Raw genomic sequence first — 21612 nt, forward strand, 5'->3', positions numbered from 1 at the left:
TAGCGATTAGTAGTATATTAAGTATCTTAAGATATAGACAGAATTTTTGTGTAAATATGGACATTGCTTAGAAAGAGAAGTGTTGCTTTCTGGCAGGTGAGTGTAATACTATAACTGTCCCTTCAATCAAAGTTATCTCTTGAATAGAATTATTGCCTATCCAGAAAAAAAGTTATTTAGAATTTTAAAAGCAAATTTAACTCTATGATAACAAAAACTTCAAAGATAAAAAGAATCAAATATGATTCAAAATAAAATTTCTAAACTCTAACTAATTGTACCATTATTATTTAATTGTCTCTATTACTTACTACTGTAACGTTTGTTTCCTTAAGCTACTTTACACAACCATTTCAGTATAAATTAATTTACAAGAAATATGTTAAATTTATAAAATGCATTTCAACATTAATAGTGTTTTTATGCATATTACTGTTCCCTTTTGATGAACGTGTATACAAAGAATGAGAGGTGATATAAAGTTACAATGACGGAGATTAACACTGCATCAAGACACTTCTTGGAAAGGCACTGAGATTAATCTGTTTCATGACGCCTTGACAATGACGAGGAAGGTTTGAATAGACCTTATTTAGATGAATGATTTAGTTTCTCAGGTTTCATAAAAGTTCTTGTCTGGTTTGGGGGTCCACAGACGGGGTAGAGGAAGGTACTGTTGAGGTTTGCAATGAGAATCAGAGTCGCCAAGAGGGGGAATCCAGTGTCCATTGATACAGGTGGCGCCACTGGCCCCGGAAATTTCATACCCCGGGTCACACTGGAATTCCAGCCTCTGCCCGTGCTTTATCGTTGTTACGTATGGAGGGAAGTTGAACCGAAGATTTTTTGGTTCCTTTTTGATTATTTTTCCATTTGATATAGTCCGGGGGTTAGGACAAAAAACTACAAAAGAAAAGTATGATGGAATAGAAAAAAATACTGCTTTCACAATAAATAGAGATTCAATAGTTGCTTCGGGTGACACCTTTGGGTGAAGTGAAAAGGAATACGTGCATTTGCTCACACAAAAAGAATAAAATTTTAATACGATTCAGAGATATTTATGTGAATATATAGACTGGAGCTGATAGAATATTGACAAAGAAAGATAACTTCTGTTTTGTTTTATAAGATTTCCACGGTTGCACCCTTCGTTCATTTTATTTGAAGAATTCTTGAAGACACTTCCAACCCCTTATGAATCAATCATGCTGTGAAATAAATTTAAACCAATCTTAAAAAGAATTAAAAAAAGATGATATCTCACATTCCTCGCATCTTGGATTACCACCGGTCCATTTTCCCTTGTCACAAATAAGAAAAGGTGAGCTCTGGCTCATCCCTCTCAGTATGAAGCCGTTATTGCAAATGTAACGCGCCCTTCGCCCGTGCTCTTGACCAATGAAAAGTCGTATACCATTCTGTACATGGGGTGGTGGCGATGGACAAGGTGCTATTGATATGATAATAATTTAAATCACAGAAAGGAATATTGATTATTTCAGTTCTTCAGATATTGTTCTAATTGTATATTAAGCAATGAAAATCAAAATGTTTCTAAAGTTATAAAACAAATATAACAAAAAGGATTATTATCTGTCTTCCATGTGCTTAGAGCAATGAATTTATGATTAATTCCCTGATCTCAAAGCAGAACGCTTATGTCATGTCATGGGTTTAAGAGATTTGATATAGTTCTTGATTCAGTTTATATATTACACGCCTTTCCAAAACTGAATTGAATGTGCTGAAGCTGCATTACCTGGAACACACTTAGGGGTGCTAGGAGTAAAGGTCCCATTATAACATGTCACAATCCGTGATTTTATGGGGACCAGTCCATTTTTACAGTTGTACTCAAAAGTGCTCCCGTGATTTATCCATGTTCCTACAGGATACCCCTGCACTTCCGCGTTTTCAATATTTGGAATCGAACATTGACCTGATAAATAGGATAGGGAAACATTTGAGCAAACTCAACAGATAATCTCCCCTTGGTCTGGTCAGCCTGGTCAAGGACTTTGGATATGGTTATGGATTAAAAAATAAAAGGTAAGAGAAATTTACTTTGAAATAGCTGTTAGCTGAAGAAAAATGAGGTGACTAGAAGTACTTTCACAAAAAGGTACTCACCCCAACAGGTCGGCGGCGGATTTGACCATTGTCCATTACTCAAACACTTCGTCTCAAAGTACGGACCATCAAAAGTTGTTCTAACTATACAACTAAAATAGAGACAATATTAGTTATAGTCTTCATAACGCACAACTAAGAATAACATTACTGGTAAATATTGTGCGCAAGATACAGCTAAAAAACATCAAATGTGATCATCAGGTATAATCCTCACGATTAACTGAAAATATCATTGTATTCCTAAAAATGCTTATCAAGGATTTCTACAAGCTACAACTAAACCAGACACATAAAACGTGGTCTTACACAACTCAGATTAATCAAATATAATCTTCACGATTAACTTAAGTAAAATCATCATAACTGAAGTCCTCACAATGCTTTGCCAGAAACAACATGGAATGTGTCCCAAGATGCAACTTAAATCTTTCGAAATTTGTCATCTTGACGACAAACCGTAGATAGGAACATCAATTTTATTCCTTTAGAAACAGTTCAATGTAGTCTTCAAGAAACACAACGGAAACAATGTGAATCATCCTCAGAATAATAACAGTAACAATATAACGGTCCTAAGAATACTAAAAATAGAAACCGTTCTAAGAAAACTAAAAATAGAAACAGTTAAAGAAACAACATCAACCGTCCTCAGAATACTAAAAATAGAAACAGTGACACTATCAACAATCCTCAGAATACTAAAAATAGAAACAGTTATAGAAACTGTATCAACCGTCCTCAGAATACTAAAAATAGAAACAGTTATAAAAACAACATCAACCGTTCTCAGAATACTAAAAGTAGAAACAGTAACAACATCAACCGTCCTCAGAATACTAAAAATAGAAACAGTAACAATATCAACCGTCCTCAGAATACTAAAAATAGAGACAGTTATAAAAAAAATCAACCGTCCTCAGAATACTAAAAATAGAAAGAGTAACAACATCAACCGTTCTCAGAATACTAAAAATAGAAACAGTAACACTATCAACAGTCCTCAGAATACTAAAAATAGAAACAGTTATAAAAACAACATCAACAGTCCTCAGAATACTAAAAATAGAAACAATTATAAAAACAACATCAACCGTTCTCAGAATACTAAAAATAGAAACAGTTATAAAAACAACATCAACCGTTCTCAGAATACTAAAAATAGAAACAGTTATAAAAACAACATCAACCGTTCTCAGAATACTAAAAATAGAAACAGTTATAAAAACAACATCAACCGTTCTCAGAATACTAAAAATAGAAACAGTAACATTATCAACCGTCCTCAGAATACTCAGTTATAGAAAAAAATCAACCGTCCTCAGAATACTAAAAATAGAAACAGTAACAACATCAACTGTCCTTAGAATACTAAAAATAGAAACAGTAACAATATCAACCGTCCGCGGAATACTAAAAATAGAAACAGTTATAGAAACATCAACCGTCCTCAGAATACTAAAAATAGAAACAGTACTAATATCAACCGTCTTCGAATACTAAAAATACAAACAGTAACAGAAACACCTACTGTCCTCAGAATACTCAAAATAGAACGAGTTATAGAAACAACATCAACCGTCCTCAGATTACTAAAAATAGAAACAATTATAAAAACAACATCAACCGTCCTCAGAATACTAAAAATAGAAACAGTAACAACATCAACAGTCCTCAGAATACTAAAAATAGAAACAGTTATAGAAACTGTATCAACCGTCCTCATAATACTAAAAATAGAAACTGTAACAATATCAACTGTCCTCAGAATACTAAAAATAGAAACAGTAACAACATAACAACATCAACAGTCCTCAGAATACTAAAATAGAAACAGTAACTTCAGAATAATAATAATAGAAACAGTAACACTAACAACCGCCCTCAGAGTACTAAAACAGAAACAGTAACAATACCAACCGTCCTCATAATACTAAAGTAGAAACAGTATCAATGTACTCTTCACAATACACAAAGGAAACAACATGAACGCTTTCGGTTTATGTTGTTTCCGTTGTGATATGACTAAAAACAAGACAAAACAAGACATCACAGATAAAAACATAAGGTCAGACGACACGTTCCTCAAAAATGTATAATTTTCCCCAAGAATTTGTGATTGAAATTTTGCTACTTTAAGACGTTTCCTCAGAAAAAAATTGTGGTACATTACCAGGCATTTGTGCAAGATTCCGGAATATGGAATTTCCTATATAATCCTATACTGGAAATCACTTGAACTGCTAATAATGCCATTTTTGGTTTATATAATTCTCAGACATTTTGAAAATAGTTTAGAAATCAAAATATAATGATAATTAAAAAGATTTGTAGTATACCGTATAAGCAGAAATTTTAGCGAGAATTCAATTTTGGCATTTTTAACGAGGGTGTTGAGATAGCTTAAATTAAATATCGCTAACAATTTATTCCGCATTAAACATTACCATTATCTTTCTATGCACTATAAAATTGCTAAAATTACTTTTCGCTAAAATCAAATACTGAGTTTTTGAGACAAATCGCTAAATTTGCGTCTCGCTAAAAATTCCACTTACACGGTATTACAAAGGAATGCAAACCAGATATTCGACGAACGTATCGTCAGCCTTAAAATGTCAACAACAATTAACCACTTCTTCCAACACCACAGTAAGATTTACAGTATATAATAATTTAAAGACGTTTACGTATGGAAAGAAAAAAAGGAATAAGGCCTTGCATTTAGCGAGCCTTGAGAGAGAAGTTCGTGACTTATTGATTGAAGAAGACCGGAAGAAATTAACAGATATGAATACCTCTATTTAGTTCTTGTACACAATTTGGGCCAAAGAAAATGTTGAAGATAGTCTTGAAAATCTTTTAAAAATCTATGATTTCAAAAAGATTTGAAGGACACTTTAGTAGCGAGTATAATTTCTATGCTAAATACCAAAATGTAAAACAAAAATAAAGTCCTTCCCAGGAATATTTTGCAATGAAGATAACGAATAATGATAGATCTAAAAAATCTAATTGTGAAAAAAGCAAACATAAAGAACAGTGATCGATCTCTCAAAAAGAAATCGTCAAACAATACAAATCTATGAACACGGCATATAACATGGACCCCTGAAAATTCCACAGGTGGGATCAGCAGCCTAGCGGAGTTAGCATCCCCTGTTGACCTTTCACACCGGCCGTGAGCACTATGCATTAAATCAGGTAGACAGGACATTCCGTAGTCAAATTTACTATAAAACAAAGGCCTAACAATTGGTATGAAACACGTCAGCCAAAGTACGACCCACTGAGAGGTATTTGCTAGAAAGTCATTAAAACGACCATAGAATTTAAAGTTGACTTAAACGAGGTACTTTATAGTTGAAATCCCTGTAAATTCTTGTAACAACAACTCATCTAGCCTCGGTTTAAAAATTGATCGTAAACAGAGCATACTTTTGACTATCAAATAAGTTGAGAGACGTTAACACCATATGCAGGTGATAGCGGAATATTACTACAAAATAAGGGACAATTGCAATTGACGAAAGAAAAGCTGAAGTCATGTCGTTCGTCGTTAGTTGGTAATTATTGCCTATAGTCAATAAAACATTCAAATATAAAACAGATGTGGCAGAGTTTGTAGTGTCTTTTACCTCAAGTTCACCATATACCGGTGAAGGGCTTAGGATTTGGTCCTTAACTTGGCGCTCAGGGCCATTGAGCAGTGAAGGATCTTGCCTGCCGTAACATGGGGCCTCGGTTTTTAAGGTCTCATCCGAAAGACCCACAACTTTCACTTCAAAATGCCGAGCGCTTGGCGAAGGAACGGTTGCTACCTATTTATTTTATTGACTGACGTAAGTCGCGGCAGGGGATTGAACCCACGGGTCATGAATGGAAGTCACTTTTGTTAATTGACAAAACGTCATCGATATATCTAAATGAAGAGTTGAAGGCTACAGCAAGTGTTTTCTTCTTCTCATGTAGAAGTTTTTGAATAAATTCTGCTTCGTAGGAATATAAAAACAGGTGGGCTAATAAAGAAGCACAACTAGTGCCCATCAAAATTTCAACAGTTTGTTGGAAGACCTGGTCTCAGAAGACTTCATAAAGGTTGTCAATAAGGAACTCCAGAATCCTTTTAAAATCAATTTTAGAGTACTTGTGTGTGGAAGCAGAGTCATTTTAACAAAGTTATTTTGTTGATGACCAATCACAAAATATGAAAATTTTTCGACTTCCATTATTTTGAAGAAGCAGTTTTCTTTCATATAAAAATTCTAGTTGAGGAATGGTTATATAAAGTAAGGGAAAGTAAACAGGATTGTCCAAAAAGAATGAATCTGATATGTTGGAAAGGAAAATGGACCTTACACATCTGTATGTGGTCTAAATTTTCTGTTATAGGTATAATTAACCTAGATGATTGGATTCTTTGAAGCTTAACAAAGATGATGGATGAGAAGCTTAAATCAAACATGGCTTCAAAAAAGAAATCGAAGAAATTAACAAATCAATGTGATTTCTAGACAAACACAGGAAAACTGATTATGATATCAGGAGGAATTGTGAAATTTTTTTGCATAGCTGACAGCCATTGGTTAACTATGCTTTTGAAAATGTCTCAAGAAATTCATAGTTAAAACAAAACCTGATAATATATTTATAATCGTTAGAGGAAAGTTAAATTTAATGTTTTTCATTGTTTTCATTGTTTTGTTTTAAAGTTTTCTGGAAGATAGCTAGGTAACTATAATATATAAAGTATGTGTATACTCAGAAAAACTTCGAAACTCTTTTCTCTGTAAGTTATCTTCCATAAATTTACAATAAAGCATGGTCTGACACCGGAAGTGATAATACTTTTTCACTGATATGAATTAGTTTCTTATTTCGGGCTCCGGGGCCATGAAACTTAGATGAGCTCACATTTGATCTCAGTCTCACCTTTTCTACTATTAATTCCTTCGGTAAAAGTAAGACTGGGATCAAAAGTGAGCTCGTCTAAGGTTTATGGCCCCGGAACCTGTTCCTATGTTTACCTGAAGAATAGTGTAGATCCAAGAGTTGTCTTTTCTCCCAGAACGTAACCATTCCAAAAGTTCTTCGGATAACCACAGTCAATTTCTGCTTTAGAGATAAGAAAAGAATTCTATTGATAATTTGATACAGCCTCTTCTACAAAACTTCACAAGGCTCTTCACATGAAATATAACCCAATTGCCTCCTACCTTGAAGTATAGTTCTTGATCCAGGGATTTAGTTTGATCACATACCTGTACAGCTAACGTCGTTTCCGCTCCACTCGCCATTTTCCATACAGCGTCTTTCAATGGAACCCTCAAGCTGTAAGCCTGCGTCACATTCAAATCGAAGGACGGTGCCAAAAGCGTTCCCGGAACCCCGTATTCTCCCACCCACGGGGGACTTTAGGATTGGACAGTCAATCGCTAGAGTAAAGCAAAAAGGGCACAGATTCTAAAATGTCTACAAACTAAAAAAACGTACTCCATGAAAATCCTTTATGCTTTTTAGAGTTAAAATAAATAAAACAGATTGGTTAATTTGTAGGTAGGAGGCAATATGGGTTACAGAACAGGAAATCCAAGGAGTTTGATTTGACACTATTTCTATCACCTACCCACACAGCTTGGGGACTCTGAGGACCACTGCCCATTTGCTTGACATGTTGAAGTCTCGTTCCCTATCAGTTTGTAGCCTTCCCGACACACAAATCTGACGGAATGAGGGTACGTAAAGTCTATACCCTCAATATGACCATTCTCTACTGTATAGGGAAATCCACACTCAACCGCTAAAATAAAAGATATCTTTGTGAAATAACATGAGGATAATAAGTCATTTTTCACATGAATATTTTATAGTTGTTAAGTATTGCAATATTAATCAGTGTTAAAAAACAAGATTTTTATGTTGGAAAGTTGACTTTAAAGAGATTAAATTAATGTTTCAAATTAAAATAGGTATATAACTGCACACAATTTCGTTAATGTGCCATCAAACTTCATGGGTGTACTCACGTTTACAGGACATTCGTGGTCCCTCCCATCTTTCACCCCGCTCACACACTGCGCGGCTGTTGGCGTACCGATCCGTTAGCATAAATCCCTCCTGACACCGATATTGGATCTGAGACCCCACCGGGAACCTCTCTATGTCACCAGAGTCGTGGAAAGCTCTATCGACATATGGTGGACGGCCACAGGTTTCTTGAAATTTTAAAAGTAGTTTGCAAAAAACATTGTTATATGTAAAATAATGTATCTTTCAGTTTCATAACACGCAGATATGGGATTGTGTGCGCGTGTTTAAAAAATATAATCATATTTGCATTTTCATAATCATGAAATTAAAATTTACATGTACTCAGTAGCACTCTTAATTTGAAGGAAGTCTAATCCCCTTAAAATCAAACCGCGATAAAATAAGTAGACATTCATAAAAATGGCTCACCGCTCCCACCTTTTTCACATCGAGGCTCTTCTCCCTCCCACATGCTGTCTGATTGACAGGTGCGCTCTGACCTTCCGGCAAGATAATAGCCCGGATTACAGAAGTACTGAACTTTGGAGTTGACTCCAGTGGAGGCGGGGATGATGACTCCACCGTTAAGCGGTTCTGGGGGTTTGGGACATCCAGCAGCTGACGAGGAAAATGGACAGAAGTCAGAGAGTTAATTCAAGTATTTAAGGAACGTAAAGACCATTTAAGGATCCTCCATAGTTCATACATAGCATTCTATTTATGGTTTATATTCCAGTATTTTGAATGTAATGAATGTAATGCACTTGAAAATACCAGCGTATATGTCCAGATATTAATAAGAAAAAAAAAACAACAACAAAAAACAGCCATAAAGAAAATTTGTTTTCATAAATACTTTATAACAAAGACCTACCCTGACAGGTCATTTTTGGTCCAACCCACTCGCCGCCCACAATACACCACGCCCTTTCCACGTTATCCGGGTTTTTCATGTAGTCCTTGTTACAAGAGTACTGCAACATAGTTCCTGAGGGATACCTCTCCCCCGGGCCAAGTTCTCTGCCATTATGTGTAGCAAAGTCTATTTTGGGTGGGGATCCACAACCTTCTCTGTCTTTATTAATATGAATATTAAAGTTAAAACTACATTTAAGAGAATGCCATTAAAATATTGAAAATACGATCAATACATTTACTTACATGTGCATTAAAATCATGTACAGTTGTCTGTGGACACTTTATGTATGTATTTTTCACATTCATCATTTATTTTATTCATCAAAGATAATCAAATGTATCCCCTAAACCTTGTCTTCCAAGGCGTCAATTATTTGGTTGCATCTTGGGATCTGAAATATACACATACCACTCCCTTTCGATAAGACACATTTAGGAGCCTCTCCTCCCCACTGACCATCCCCCTGACACACTCTGTCCTTCTGACCCTGGATCTCATACCCCCAGTCACATTCATAAGTGGCGATCCCTCCGAACATGTTCTGGGGCTTGATGTCAACCCGGCCATTGGGAATTGTCTTCTCCAACTTCTCACATCTGTGATCTGTAAAAAGTAAGTATAGAAGTATAATTTATCCTGTTTTTCTACGGATATAAAAAAGAAGTCGATCTTTTAGGACTGACTCACAAAGTGATGAATTCAATATGGAACCTTTAAGTTATATATTATTGTCAATATATAGAGAAAGAGGCTATGTAGAACATTAATTTTCAGAATATTAGATTTAGATTTACATCCATTAGGGAAAAGATTCCGATCAGCCATCATAATAGCACTGTAACCTTGAGGTGTTAGATTTATAGCTTTCCATTACATAAGCCTGATAATACCAAACATAAACCTGATAATACCAGTTTCTGCAGGACCCATCAAAAGTTATTTATTAAAGGTCCCTTAATAGATAAGGTATATAACTTTGCAGTGTCTTAAAGTGTTAAGGGAACTGTTAATTAATCAAGACCAATCTATTACCTTAAAGAGACATCGTTTACATAGGGACCAAGAAAGATGACCGTATAAAGAATGTTTTACCAGTATCACCCACTGTATAAAGGATGTTTTACCAGTATCACCCACTGTATAAAGAATGTTTTACCTGTATCACCCACTGTATAAAGAATGTTTTACCAGTATCACCCACTGTATAAAGGATGTTTTACCAGTATCACCCACTGTATAAAGGATGTTTTACCAGTATCGGCCACTACATAAAGGACGTTTAACCAATATAGCCCACCATATCAAGGATGTTTACCAGTATCGCCCACTGTATACAGGATGTTTTACCAGTATCGCCCACCGTGTAAAAGATGCTTTACCAGTATAGCTCATCATATAAAGGATGTCTTGCCAGTATCTCCCACTGTATAAATAATGATGTACCAGTGTCATCCACCGTATTCAAATAATTTTACCAGTATCTCCCGCCGATTAAAGGATGTTTTACCAGTATCGCCCACCACTGTATAAAGGATGTTTTACCAGTATATCGCCAAAAGATGTTCCACCAGTATCACCCACCGTATAAAGGATGTATTACCAGTATCACACATCGTATAATGATGTTTTTACCAGTATCGGCCAACATTTAAAAGATGTTTTACCAGTATCGCTCGCAGTATAATATAGGATCTCCCATGAGTTGTGTGTTTTTTATCCCCGAGCCTTGGCGAGGGGATAAAAACACACAACAAGTTGGATAAAAGTCATATCAACCTACAAATCATGGGAGATTCTTTTTATCCCATGTTTAATACTTCACAACCAATGTTTTACACTGTTTTATATAGGACTCAACTTTATTTTAATTCATCACTTAACAATTAGTATGAAAAAAGTCAGTCAGCATTTGACTTAATGATAGAATGTATTTTTTGACAAGGTCATTGTATCGACCATAGAACTTACGAAATGATGACTTTAAACGAGACTGCTGATAATCTTGTTTGATAAAAGTCATATCCAGCTACAAATTATAGCAGATTTTGCAAAGGCTCGAAGATAAAAAACACAAAACTCATTGGAAAAGATATATTCAACTACAAATCATGAGAAATCTTATATTTATCCTTTTTATTTAAAATGTGGGCTAGATTTATATGTGTAGCAGATTTAATTAATCTTTTATGCTTAATTTTACATGATGACTTCCTTATTTTATTTTCATAATTTTCATGTCTGTTATTTTATTTGGCTTAATATCTGTAATCTATAAATTAAAACTCCTCCCTGCCTAAAATGCATTCGCTGAGAAGAAGATACTTTTGTAAGAGGGATTAGTTTTACAAGTCATCGGAGAAATGAATTTTCCATTTACATGTATATATAAAGAAAAAGGCTAAATGAGTACTTAAATATATAAGTATAGCTTTGATATTATTGTTTGAAGTGTTTCCAACACTTGACAATGTCTTTGGATTATCACCATTGATAAATGATATTTTTGTACTTTAAGTGCGAGAATGTCTGACAGACAATTTAAGCTGATTTCAAACATCAATACGCCATACATATACATTTAAGGCATTATATATAAACAGGGCACGACGATTAGTAGCTATCTAGACCTTGAAGGTGTTAGATCCATAAATATAAAAAATATATATGAAATAAAATCAATAACAATCCAGTATCTGAGTGTTAGGTCCATGATCTATCCATATATATAAATTATTAAATGAACGCATTCTCAGATAATCTACTTCGGTTGATACAGCTATATCTACAATTCCTCACTAAATGAATAACATCTCTGATCACCTACTTTGGTTGATACAGCTATATCCACAGTTCCCATCACATCTACACGTCTTCCTCCCACTCTTACACGGATTGTCCTCTGGGTGACACGCCTTCTGACATTCCCGGCCAGTCACAGGTTGACGGTCCGGACATGTGTAATCTGAAAAAGACAGTTTTAATACTAAAGAAAAATATTTATAGAAAATACATATACTAATTCATCCTCTCTTCCTATGTGTAAGACTTCTCAATACAGTAAAACTCGGTTATAGAGAAGTTCTGGGGACCTGAGAATTTACTTCGCTATATCCGTAATTCGTTATATCCGTATAATTTAATTTTGTTTGTATTCTAGCCTCTGATTGGTTAATATCCAAAAAGGAACACATATTATTTCTGTATAACCTGGTTTGGTATGGGGACACACCCCTCTGACAACCAGCTGAATCATCTGTATCCATACAATCCTCTCATTTCCAGTCCTCGGGATTCATGGAAAATTCCAGATTTAATAAATGTACCTTTAACTTCAAACAATAATTCGATCTAACCACATGTAAACAAACAACAAGGCTGCTAGGCCTATATATCAGTTTTTACCTCCCCTCGCTTCCCATCACTTCCGTTACTACGGTTGTATTATTGAGCGGCAAATTTGAACTAATAAAAAGCAACGAAATTTTACACCCATAATTATTTAATGATTTTAAAATTAAATTATAAGGAATGACTCTAATTCTTAGCCAAATTATTCGAGTATAACCTGGTTTGGGTCAGTTTACGCTGTTTTATAATCCTCTTCGTGGATTATAAAGCGTAAACTGGCCCAAACCAGGTTATACTCGAATAATTTGGCCAAGAATTAGAGTCATTCCTAAAATAACAAATTCATTAAAGTATATATAGCGACTTCGCAATATAGATTTTTTTCCTTGAAGTATGACTATCAAATGTATTTAGGGAAGTATAAAATATAAAATTTACCTTTGATTTCTAAATATATATACTTACAAAGTAAATGTCAGTTCAATATTTTAAAAACTAAATTCTTTAAAAATTCGCTATAAAAGATGTAAATTTCGTTATTTTTAACTTCTAGGGGACACAGAATCGATTCGCTACAACCGTAAATTCATCATATCCGAATTCGTTATATCCGTAATATTTTACAAGGAATTGTTAAGAATTTCGCCGGGGATTGCAAAAAACTTCGCTTTATCCGTAAATTCGTTATATCCGTGTTAGTACTAAACGAGTTTTTACTGTATACATATCTCACTAGGGACCTTACTGAGATAAATATAGCACTGAATGATTATAATAGGATAATAAATACAAAATAATATAACAGTTCTACAGACAACAGACAGAAAACACTAAATATTTAACAGAATGATTCTGTAGAATCTGTTACAATATTGTATGTTTACTGTCCGGTAACTACTCATTCTGTAGAATCTGTTACATTATTGTATGTTTACTGTCTGGTAACTATTTATTCTGTAGAATCTGTTACAATATTGTATGTTTACTGTCCGGTAACTACTCATTCTGTAGAATCTGTTACAATATTGTATGTTTACTGTCCGGTAACTATTCATTCTGTAGAATCTGTTACAATATTGTATGCTGACTGTCCGGTAACTATTCATTCTGTAGAATCTGTTACAATATTGTATGTTTACTGTCCGGTAACTATTCATTCTGTAGAATCTGTTACAATATTGTATGTTTACTGTCCGGTAACTATTCATTCTGTAGAATCTGTTACAATATTGTATGCTGACTGACTTTTTTGCTGCAGTATTCCTTGTTTACTGTATGATATCTATTCATACCGTGGATTCTGTTACAGTATTTCTTGTTTACTCTATGGTACTCTTCATACCATGGATTTTTTTTTACATTATTTCTTGTTGGCGTTGGACACTATCCGAAAGAAACGGCAGAATACTGTACAAGAAAAGCGGGGCACAACTACCCGAGAGAGAAGGCAGAATACTGTTCCAGAAAAGCGGGGCATACCTACAGCAGAATACTGTATCAAAAAAAGCTGGGGGACAATTACCCGAAAGAAACGACAGAGTACTGTACCAGAAAAGCGGAAGACAACTACCCGAAAGAAACGACAGAATACTGTAAAAGTGGAAAACATTGTGGTGGTTTTAAATTCACTATGTTCGCGATCAAAGCATTTTCCGCGAACATTAAGACATCGTGAATGTTGTCGACATAATGTAGCATTTTATATCTATACATTTTAAAAGCATGTTTTCGTATTTTATAAAAGTAAAATAGTGATTCATTGAAAATCAAGATCATCCCAGCTTATAACAATTGCAAGTTAGAGCTAGTTTCTTGATGCGTTTTTTTTTTTTTTTTTTTTTTTTTTTTTTTTTTTTTTGAATTGTTTACAATTACTGTCTTGACTTTTTTTTAGAATACATCATTCAATAGCAAATGTTTAATAATAAGAAATTCAGTGATCGTGAAATTAAAACCACTGTGAAATGCACAACATAGGAAATCATGAAATATTGAACACGTGAAATTTAAATTTACAGTATTGCATCAGAAAAGCGGGGACAACTACCCGAAAGAAACGGTAGAATACTATACCAGAAAAGCGGGGGACAACTACCCGAAAGAAACGGCAGAATACTGTACCAGAAAAGCGGGGGACAACTACCCGGAAGAAACGGCAGAATACTGTACCAGAAAAGCGGGGGACATCTGCCCGAAAAAACGGCAGAATGAATATATGTACGGCATTCAGGCTCAAACGTCCATTAACAATACAAAATAGGAGCAGAGCAAACACGGACCTCTAAGACATCAGAGGTGGGATCAGGTGCCATGAAGGAGTGAGCATCCCCTGCCGACCGGTCACACCTGCCGTGTGCTCCTTGTCATTATCAGGAAATAACGGGGAAATCCGTCAACAATTCAGCTTGTAAATAATGGCCTAACAATTAGTATGAAAAAACGTCAGTCAGCATTTGACTTGATGAAAGATTGTATTTGCTGACGACCATAGAACTTACGAAACGATGACTTTAAACGAGACTGCTGATATTCTTGTTTCATCAACTTGTTTGTCAGTTACTTACCTCGTTTAGTGAATTGTTTATACGTAGAGCGATGGGCTGGCGTCAACTGAGAGATATAAACCCCGTATGCAGGTGATAAGGGTATATTGCTGTATTAGTAAGGGGAAATTGACGATTGAAAAGTTAGTCATCACGTTTGTCATAAAGCTTTGTTGTTAGATTACCGTTAACGTCTTTTTCAAGTAAAATATCCGAATATGAAACAGATGTGTCAGACTATGTGGTATCTTTTATCTCAAGCTCACCGGGATATATCGTATCGACATAAAAATGGAAATAACCATTATTAATTGACAATACGTCGTCGATATATCTTAATGTCGAGTTGAAGGCCACAGCAAGTGTTTTCTTCTTTTCACGTATAAGATTTTAAACAAATTCTGCTTCATATGAATACCAAAAAAGGGTCTGCTAATAACGGGGCGCAGTTGGTACCCATGGGAATTCCAATAGATTGTTTGAAAACCTGGCCTCCACAAACCACACAGATACTGTCAATCAGAAACTCGAGCATCTTTTTAAAGTCAACTTCAGAGTACTTGTGTACAATCAGATTGTTTTTTAACAAAGTAATTTTGCAAATGACCAATGAAAAGGTAAGTAAATTTACGAGTTCTATTTTTATTGAAAAAGCAGCCGTCAACGACTTCAGAAGGTCTGGACTTTAATTTATCGTGGGGAATAGTTGTATATAAAGTTGAAAGTCGTAAGTTTTTATCTTCTTGATTTTGGTAAAATTTTGTGATTTCAAATGTTCCAAAAGTTCCTTGGAATTCTTTAGTATCCACATCTGATTTACACCACTTCTCGAAAAGCGGGGGACACCTACCCGAAAGAAACGACAGAATACTGTACCAAAATAGTATTAATAACTACCAGACAGGAAACATTGAATACTGTGGCAGTACCTACAGATGAATAAAACAGGACAGAAACCAAAACAAAAAATACGTAACAGAATAGTATGAATAGTTACCGGACAATTCACAGACAATACTGTATCATTTCGTTGATTTTGAGTTTACTAGGTAAATGTTAGTTCACGAAACATTCTGTGTACCCTTAGGAAGCTAAATACACAGTATGGATTTCTTTTTTCACAAAAGAAAGATTTATGTTAAAATGGATTGGATGCTATTAGAGAGTTTCTATTAATCGATCTTCGTTTTTATTTTAATAGGTTTATCTGTAAGCTATTCAATGGATGGTTATAAAAACGGCATTTTGTGATTTTTTAAATCAGGGATGTTTCTGTAGCGATCATTTTAAATGATAATAAACTACTTTGTTGCCTGCCTCAGTAACATAACTTTACTTTCAATGCAATGGAGTCTTACAAAAGCAGACTGTGTACTAACAGAGAGATAGAATAACAGTCATAAAATCTGGAAAGTCTAAAACTAATATTGATAGGACTCGAGAGAGACCTCATGTTCTGATACTGTGGATATGATAGCGTTCATTTAACTTTAACAATTGTTATGACAATTGTGGTTCCATTTTCTAATCAATGAAACTAGGCCCAGAACGAAAACAATTACAACACTCTCAAGCCTCAATAGATTTACAAATAGAAGTGAACCTTGCGAACTAGCCTTGAGTCTAGATTGAGTTCCGACAGAAGAATTAACACTTTTGATGAGTGTTTTTTCTTTCTCAAGTAGAAATTTGAATTCCTCCGCGATATCGAGTAGACAAGGCTCCTGGACATGGGAAATTATACGGCATTGCTACAATCACAATCAAGAGAGAGATCTGGAAATGTTCATAAGTAGAGAAAAGTACCTCAGCTCCCGGCAAACCTGCAAAACTCAGCTCTCAGCATCTAAGTCAAACTGTCCCATAGGGTTCAAGGTAATTCCAGATAGTCATGAGAATTTCAGTTGTAATAATTTTTTTCTTAAAACACTTATAATTTTTGAGAATTTATAACAATATAGCACTGATCAATTGCTTTAATTTTGTTTTTTTACAGAACGGAACGAAAATATAATGTGCAACAATAATCTGGACAGTGAGTTCTGAATGGAAAAAAAAAATGGCAGAGAAACAGCAAACATTCAGATTTAAATTAACAACACTGGGCAACTTTGTAAACGATTTTTGGAATTTGGTTACAAAAAGATATATCTTTGGACTTCAGCAGTGAAATTTTAGGAACTTAAATTAACAACACGTTCTTGTACTTAATAACCTTTACATTTGGCAGCTGTGATTGTTTTTTGTGATTAATTTACTACATTTACGAAAATAAAGAGTTATAATTGGCCAGTGTTTGCAATTGAAAATCAGACAATCTGATATTGAATTACGTCACTGTAATTTCAAAGCGCCAATAAGACAAAAACCAATAGAAAATTGACATTAACCAAAAACGCATTTTTTTTTTGTTTTGTTTAGGTTTGGGATGATGTCCTGAAATTTCAATTTTCAAAGGCTCGTTATTTGCTTTTTTCTATTCTTTAAAAAGAAGGTACATGTATTCCTTTAATTAGTTTTATGTGCTTGCATCTAACTTAAGATCAAAATTCTAGAGTAATTAGCACAAGGAAAAACAAAACAAAATCAAGAAAAACCCAACGAAATACACAGCTTAAAATTAATCGTAAAATGTTATTAAACCCAAGCGTTCAACAATTTGTTGTCACATTTTTTTTTATATATTCATTTCCATGTTTTGTATTTGATGAAGGCACAGTAAAACATCAAAATACTTATTTTTGTGCAATATTTCCTTAATATAAAAATAGACAGATATAAATCTTCCAGTATCTAAAATAGTGTGGGACATTTTTTCTCCTACAACAGAAAAACTTTGCGTAAAAGCAGCTAAAAAGCTCTCTGTTGTTTTCATCTGTTGACTCGAGGAGGAAGCAAACGGAAGAAATGTCCGGATTATGGGGCTCGGATTTACCAGGAAGAGGCGTCATTGTTATTGATAACAAGCATATTGAAAATAAATCATCTACTTTTGTGTAATACAATTTCAATATACTCAACGATTGTCTCTGAATAAGAAATTCAGAAAGTGTTGTTGTGTTGTCACTTTTTAATCACTAGCATGAATTCCCCAAATCTAATGTTACTCATTTTATAAGACGTTTTGTTAATTTTCTGGCCGTTCTCTATTTTTCCTTCTTTTTCTGCATTTATTTGGGGGCAAAAATATTTATTTTTAAATTTCAGTGAAGAGAATTTACATGTACATATGCAGTGTTATATAAATGGTATATCTGCAGTGTTATATGGGTACATGCAGTGATATATGGGTATATGCAGAGATACATGGGAAAATGCAGTGTTATATGGTATATGCAGTGTTACATGCTTATATGTAGGTCACATGGATATACAGTTTTACATAACTACATGCAGTGTTATACGGATACGTTCAGTGTTACATGAATACGTGCAGTGTTACATTGATACCTGCAGTGGTACATGGATATAAACAGGGATACATGGACGTTTTCATTGTTTCATGGATATAGGTAATGTTACATGAATATATGTAGTTTTGCATGGAATATATAAAGTTACATGGATATATACAGGGTTACATAGATATATGCAATGTTACATAGAAAAATGCAGTGTTGCATGGATATATACAGTGTTACAGAGATATATGCAGGGTTAGAAAAGATCTTGGTTTAGGTTTATGGCACGGAATAATTCTTCAAATGACCTGTATGTAGCGTGCATGAGAAACAAACAATATTTCTGTGTGTCAAAGAAAACGATCAATCACTGATCTTTTGGTATTCTTCTATGCGAACGAAATCATTTCCAGATGCTAATAGCTTCCATTTCCCTCCATTTTGTTAGAAGTTAATTATATAACTTTTTGATGAATTTGACAGAATGCAAAATCTTTCAAGAGCATAAGCGTGTCAGAACGAGAGTATCAATTGACTAATTAACATATCGCAAGATTCTTTGTGAGTTTCAGTGCATCAGTTATGCAGGGCTTTCCTAGAAATACAAGCGTCATTTCAACATTGATCAGATAGAAGGAAAGTTGAGATTAAAGGAATATGCGTTTCCCCTGTTTTAATGGTTAATTTTTCGTTTATCGACGACCAGAATGAGATCAAAGTAACTAAATATGATCTTTTAATGATTATTAATGGAATGAGTTACTCAAGTATCAATGACATTACATTGAAATTCACGTAGCTCATTTTCCCCATCTGGCAAATTATTATTTTCTTAATGTTGCTTTGGGAATTTCTTCCTACTGTAAATCTCTTTGTGTTGATTTCTGTTTTGTGCAGACATAAACATAAATCAAAATCAATTTGTTTCAAATTTCTTAGTTTTATTTGACATATTTTGAATAGGAGAATAAAGTTGTAGGTTGGGTTCTCGATACATAAATACAGTCTCTTATAAATATATTTTATACCTACCTTGGGTGGCTACACGCAGTGTAAAAGGTAGAACCAAAAGAAGATGAAAATGTAAATCCGGACGCATTCTGGAAAAAAAATTCACAGTCTTCAGAGATGAAATTAATTCTATAGCGGTTCCTGTCAAATTCCCAACACGCGCTCACACAGAGGCTAAACGAAGTCTGAACAGAAAGAATTCAGTCATTAGAGCTGTTATACAAACGTGATCAATTTGTGCCATTGTGTTGGAATTCAACGGCGGAAAAACGGATTTTCAGATTGGTTTTCTATTATCAGCTGTTTAAACCATCATCTAAAGATTTCATTGGTCATGGTCTGAGGAAACGTGATGGTCATTAAAACAGCTTTCCAGGAAAGATGAATTCCAAACAGAAAATATCACTTGCCAATAAATTATACGCTTCCTTTAATTTCTTTTTTTTCTCTCGAAATAATTCTATGTTGTTTTTTTTTAATATAGAATCCTTTCTAGAATATAGACAATCATCACTAGTGTGAATGCTGTACTTGGGGGTGACGCCGATCTGATTAAGTCTGGTTGTTTGGTCCCCGCCAGAGAGCGCAATAAGGAAATGATGAATCCAAGACATGCTATATGATCATAGTGATCAATATTAATTGTCATTTCATTAACACTCGACCCACATCGGCACAGAGCGTCTTCTTTTAAAGTGACATCAATAGCGGAAAACTGAAGTACACACACACAGTTCTTCAGAGATTATAGAAAATATATTTATCAATTAAAATATAATTCCTTTAAAATAATTTCAGAAGCACTATTTATGAATGAAAAATATTTCTTGTTTGCTTATCGGAATAAACTAGTTATTTAGAGTCTTTTTTCCACTTTCATTACGATGAAAGTACGTGTTGATCAGAAAGCTTTTGTTTCGCATTTCGTGACTAGGACAGAGATTCGAATTATTTCAAACTGCGTATGTATGTAATCAAGAAAACACTATTCTCAGGTCTCTGGTCAACTCTTTCTGCCGACATAGGACTGCCCGGACTCTTTGTGCCAATAGCGCCCCCCCCCCCCCTCCATCTGCCATCGGACCATCTTTGAATCTTCTGTCAACATACAAATATGCCAACAAACTTAAATATACCAATTCTCTCTCTCGCTTTATACATCTGTGACTCTTAAAACTCTTCTATTGTTCTTGCCAAAAAATAGTAAAATTCTGTAAGCCTCTCTCGCTTCTTCTTGCGAAAATTCTAGCTAGAACGATGTTCATGATCATTGTTTTGATGAATTTCACATAGTGCTACTATGTGGAGTGAATTAAACTGCAATTTCTATTGGTAAATTTTAAATCCCTTTGGAGAAAATTACAAAATCCGATCCTTCGTTATTTTGGTGAATATGACACTAGTGGATGATAAATGATAACATCAATGCATAATCAATATAAAAAAAAAATGGAATTCTTCATATCGCAAGAAGAAAAAAAGCAGTGGAAGCTTGGTGACTATGATCCACATAATAGCGTTTACAATACAAAGAATTCGAGAAATTGAGCTTTAAATACTTACAGAAAAAGTAGTTTGGATTCCAAAATCACTTCGACATGGGTCTGGTATTCGAGATGTGAATTTTCAGATACCGAATTTTATCTGAAACTAGAAGCTGCGATCAAAATTGCAGTTTTATTACCATTACGCTGCTGTTTAACTAGATTTTGAGGTTATTTTTTTTTCAAAATTTCCCACATTTAGAAACATGTGGCTAATGAAAGACTTCATTGTTGCATGGAATGATAAATATTTTTAAAAGAGTAGATTGCTCACAAACCCTCACACCTACACCTTCTGTTAAATGTATGTCATATGCAGATTCTGAAATATGATTAGACGTATATATTCAACATTGCGATATTTTTGCAAGTTTGGTCATTGTTGAACTTGTAAATACTTGGGAAGAAATCTTCCTCAGAATTTCTAACTGGTCAAAGTTCTGAAAACTTATTGCACGTCCACATTACATTGCCAGTCCTATCGGATAGAACTGTTCTGATCCAATGTTCCAGTGACAAGCTTAATTTCTAAACCACATCTTTTCTCCTGGGTATGTGCACATCTAGGACTACAGGAAAAGAAAAGAAAAGAACATTTATGGCTACCTCTCAATACGTAGAGGGAGGAGAAATGAAAAGATGGACAGGAATAATAATACGTTACAGGAATTTCTTTAGAAAGT

General features: G+C 34.4%; 1 protein-coding gene across 5 annotated transcripts; it reads right to left on the reverse strand.

Annotated features, from left to right (window-relative positions):
- Nucleotides 1–272: 272 nt before the first annotated feature.
- LOC133173069 (protein lev-9-like) lies at nt 273–21066 on the reverse strand. Of its 5 annotated transcripts, none has more exons than XM_061307983.1 (14): nt 20949–21066; nt 19407–19474; nt 11907–12044; nt 9491–9685; nt 9038–9238; nt 8602–8781; nt 8160–8348; nt 7760–7933; nt 7395–7568; nt 7161–7248; nt 2134–2225; nt 1763–1942; nt 1268–1453; nt 273–903 (listed from the first exon to the last, which is right to left on the reverse strand). In XM_061307983.1, the coding sequence occupies exons 2-14, from the start codon at nt 19471–19473 to the stop codon at nt 614–616; spliced, it is 2154 nt and encodes a 717-aa protein (XP_061163967.1). In that variant the 5' UTR covers nt 19474; nt 20949–21066; the 3' UTR covers nt 273–613. The 5 variants fall into 5 exon arrangements, with proteins under 5 accessions (XP_061163967.1, XP_061163965.1, XP_061163966.1 ...); XM_061307981.1 differs by having other exon boundaries at nt 8593–8781; XM_061307982.1 differs by having other exon boundaries at nt 7161–7245; nt 8593–8781; nt 20949–21065.
- Between the last annotated feature and the right edge of the window lie 546 nt (nt 21067–21612).

The sequence above is a fragment of the Saccostrea echinata genome, unplaced genomic scaffold (assembly GCF_033153115.1).
Source record: "Saccostrea echinata isolate AGI-Se365-2 ecotype Australia unplaced genomic scaffold, CSIRO_AGI_Sech_v1 ptg000056l, whole genome shotgun sequence".
Taxonomy (NCBI): Eukaryota; Metazoa; Mollusca; class Bivalvia; order Ostreida; family Ostreidae; genus Saccostrea; species Saccostrea echinata.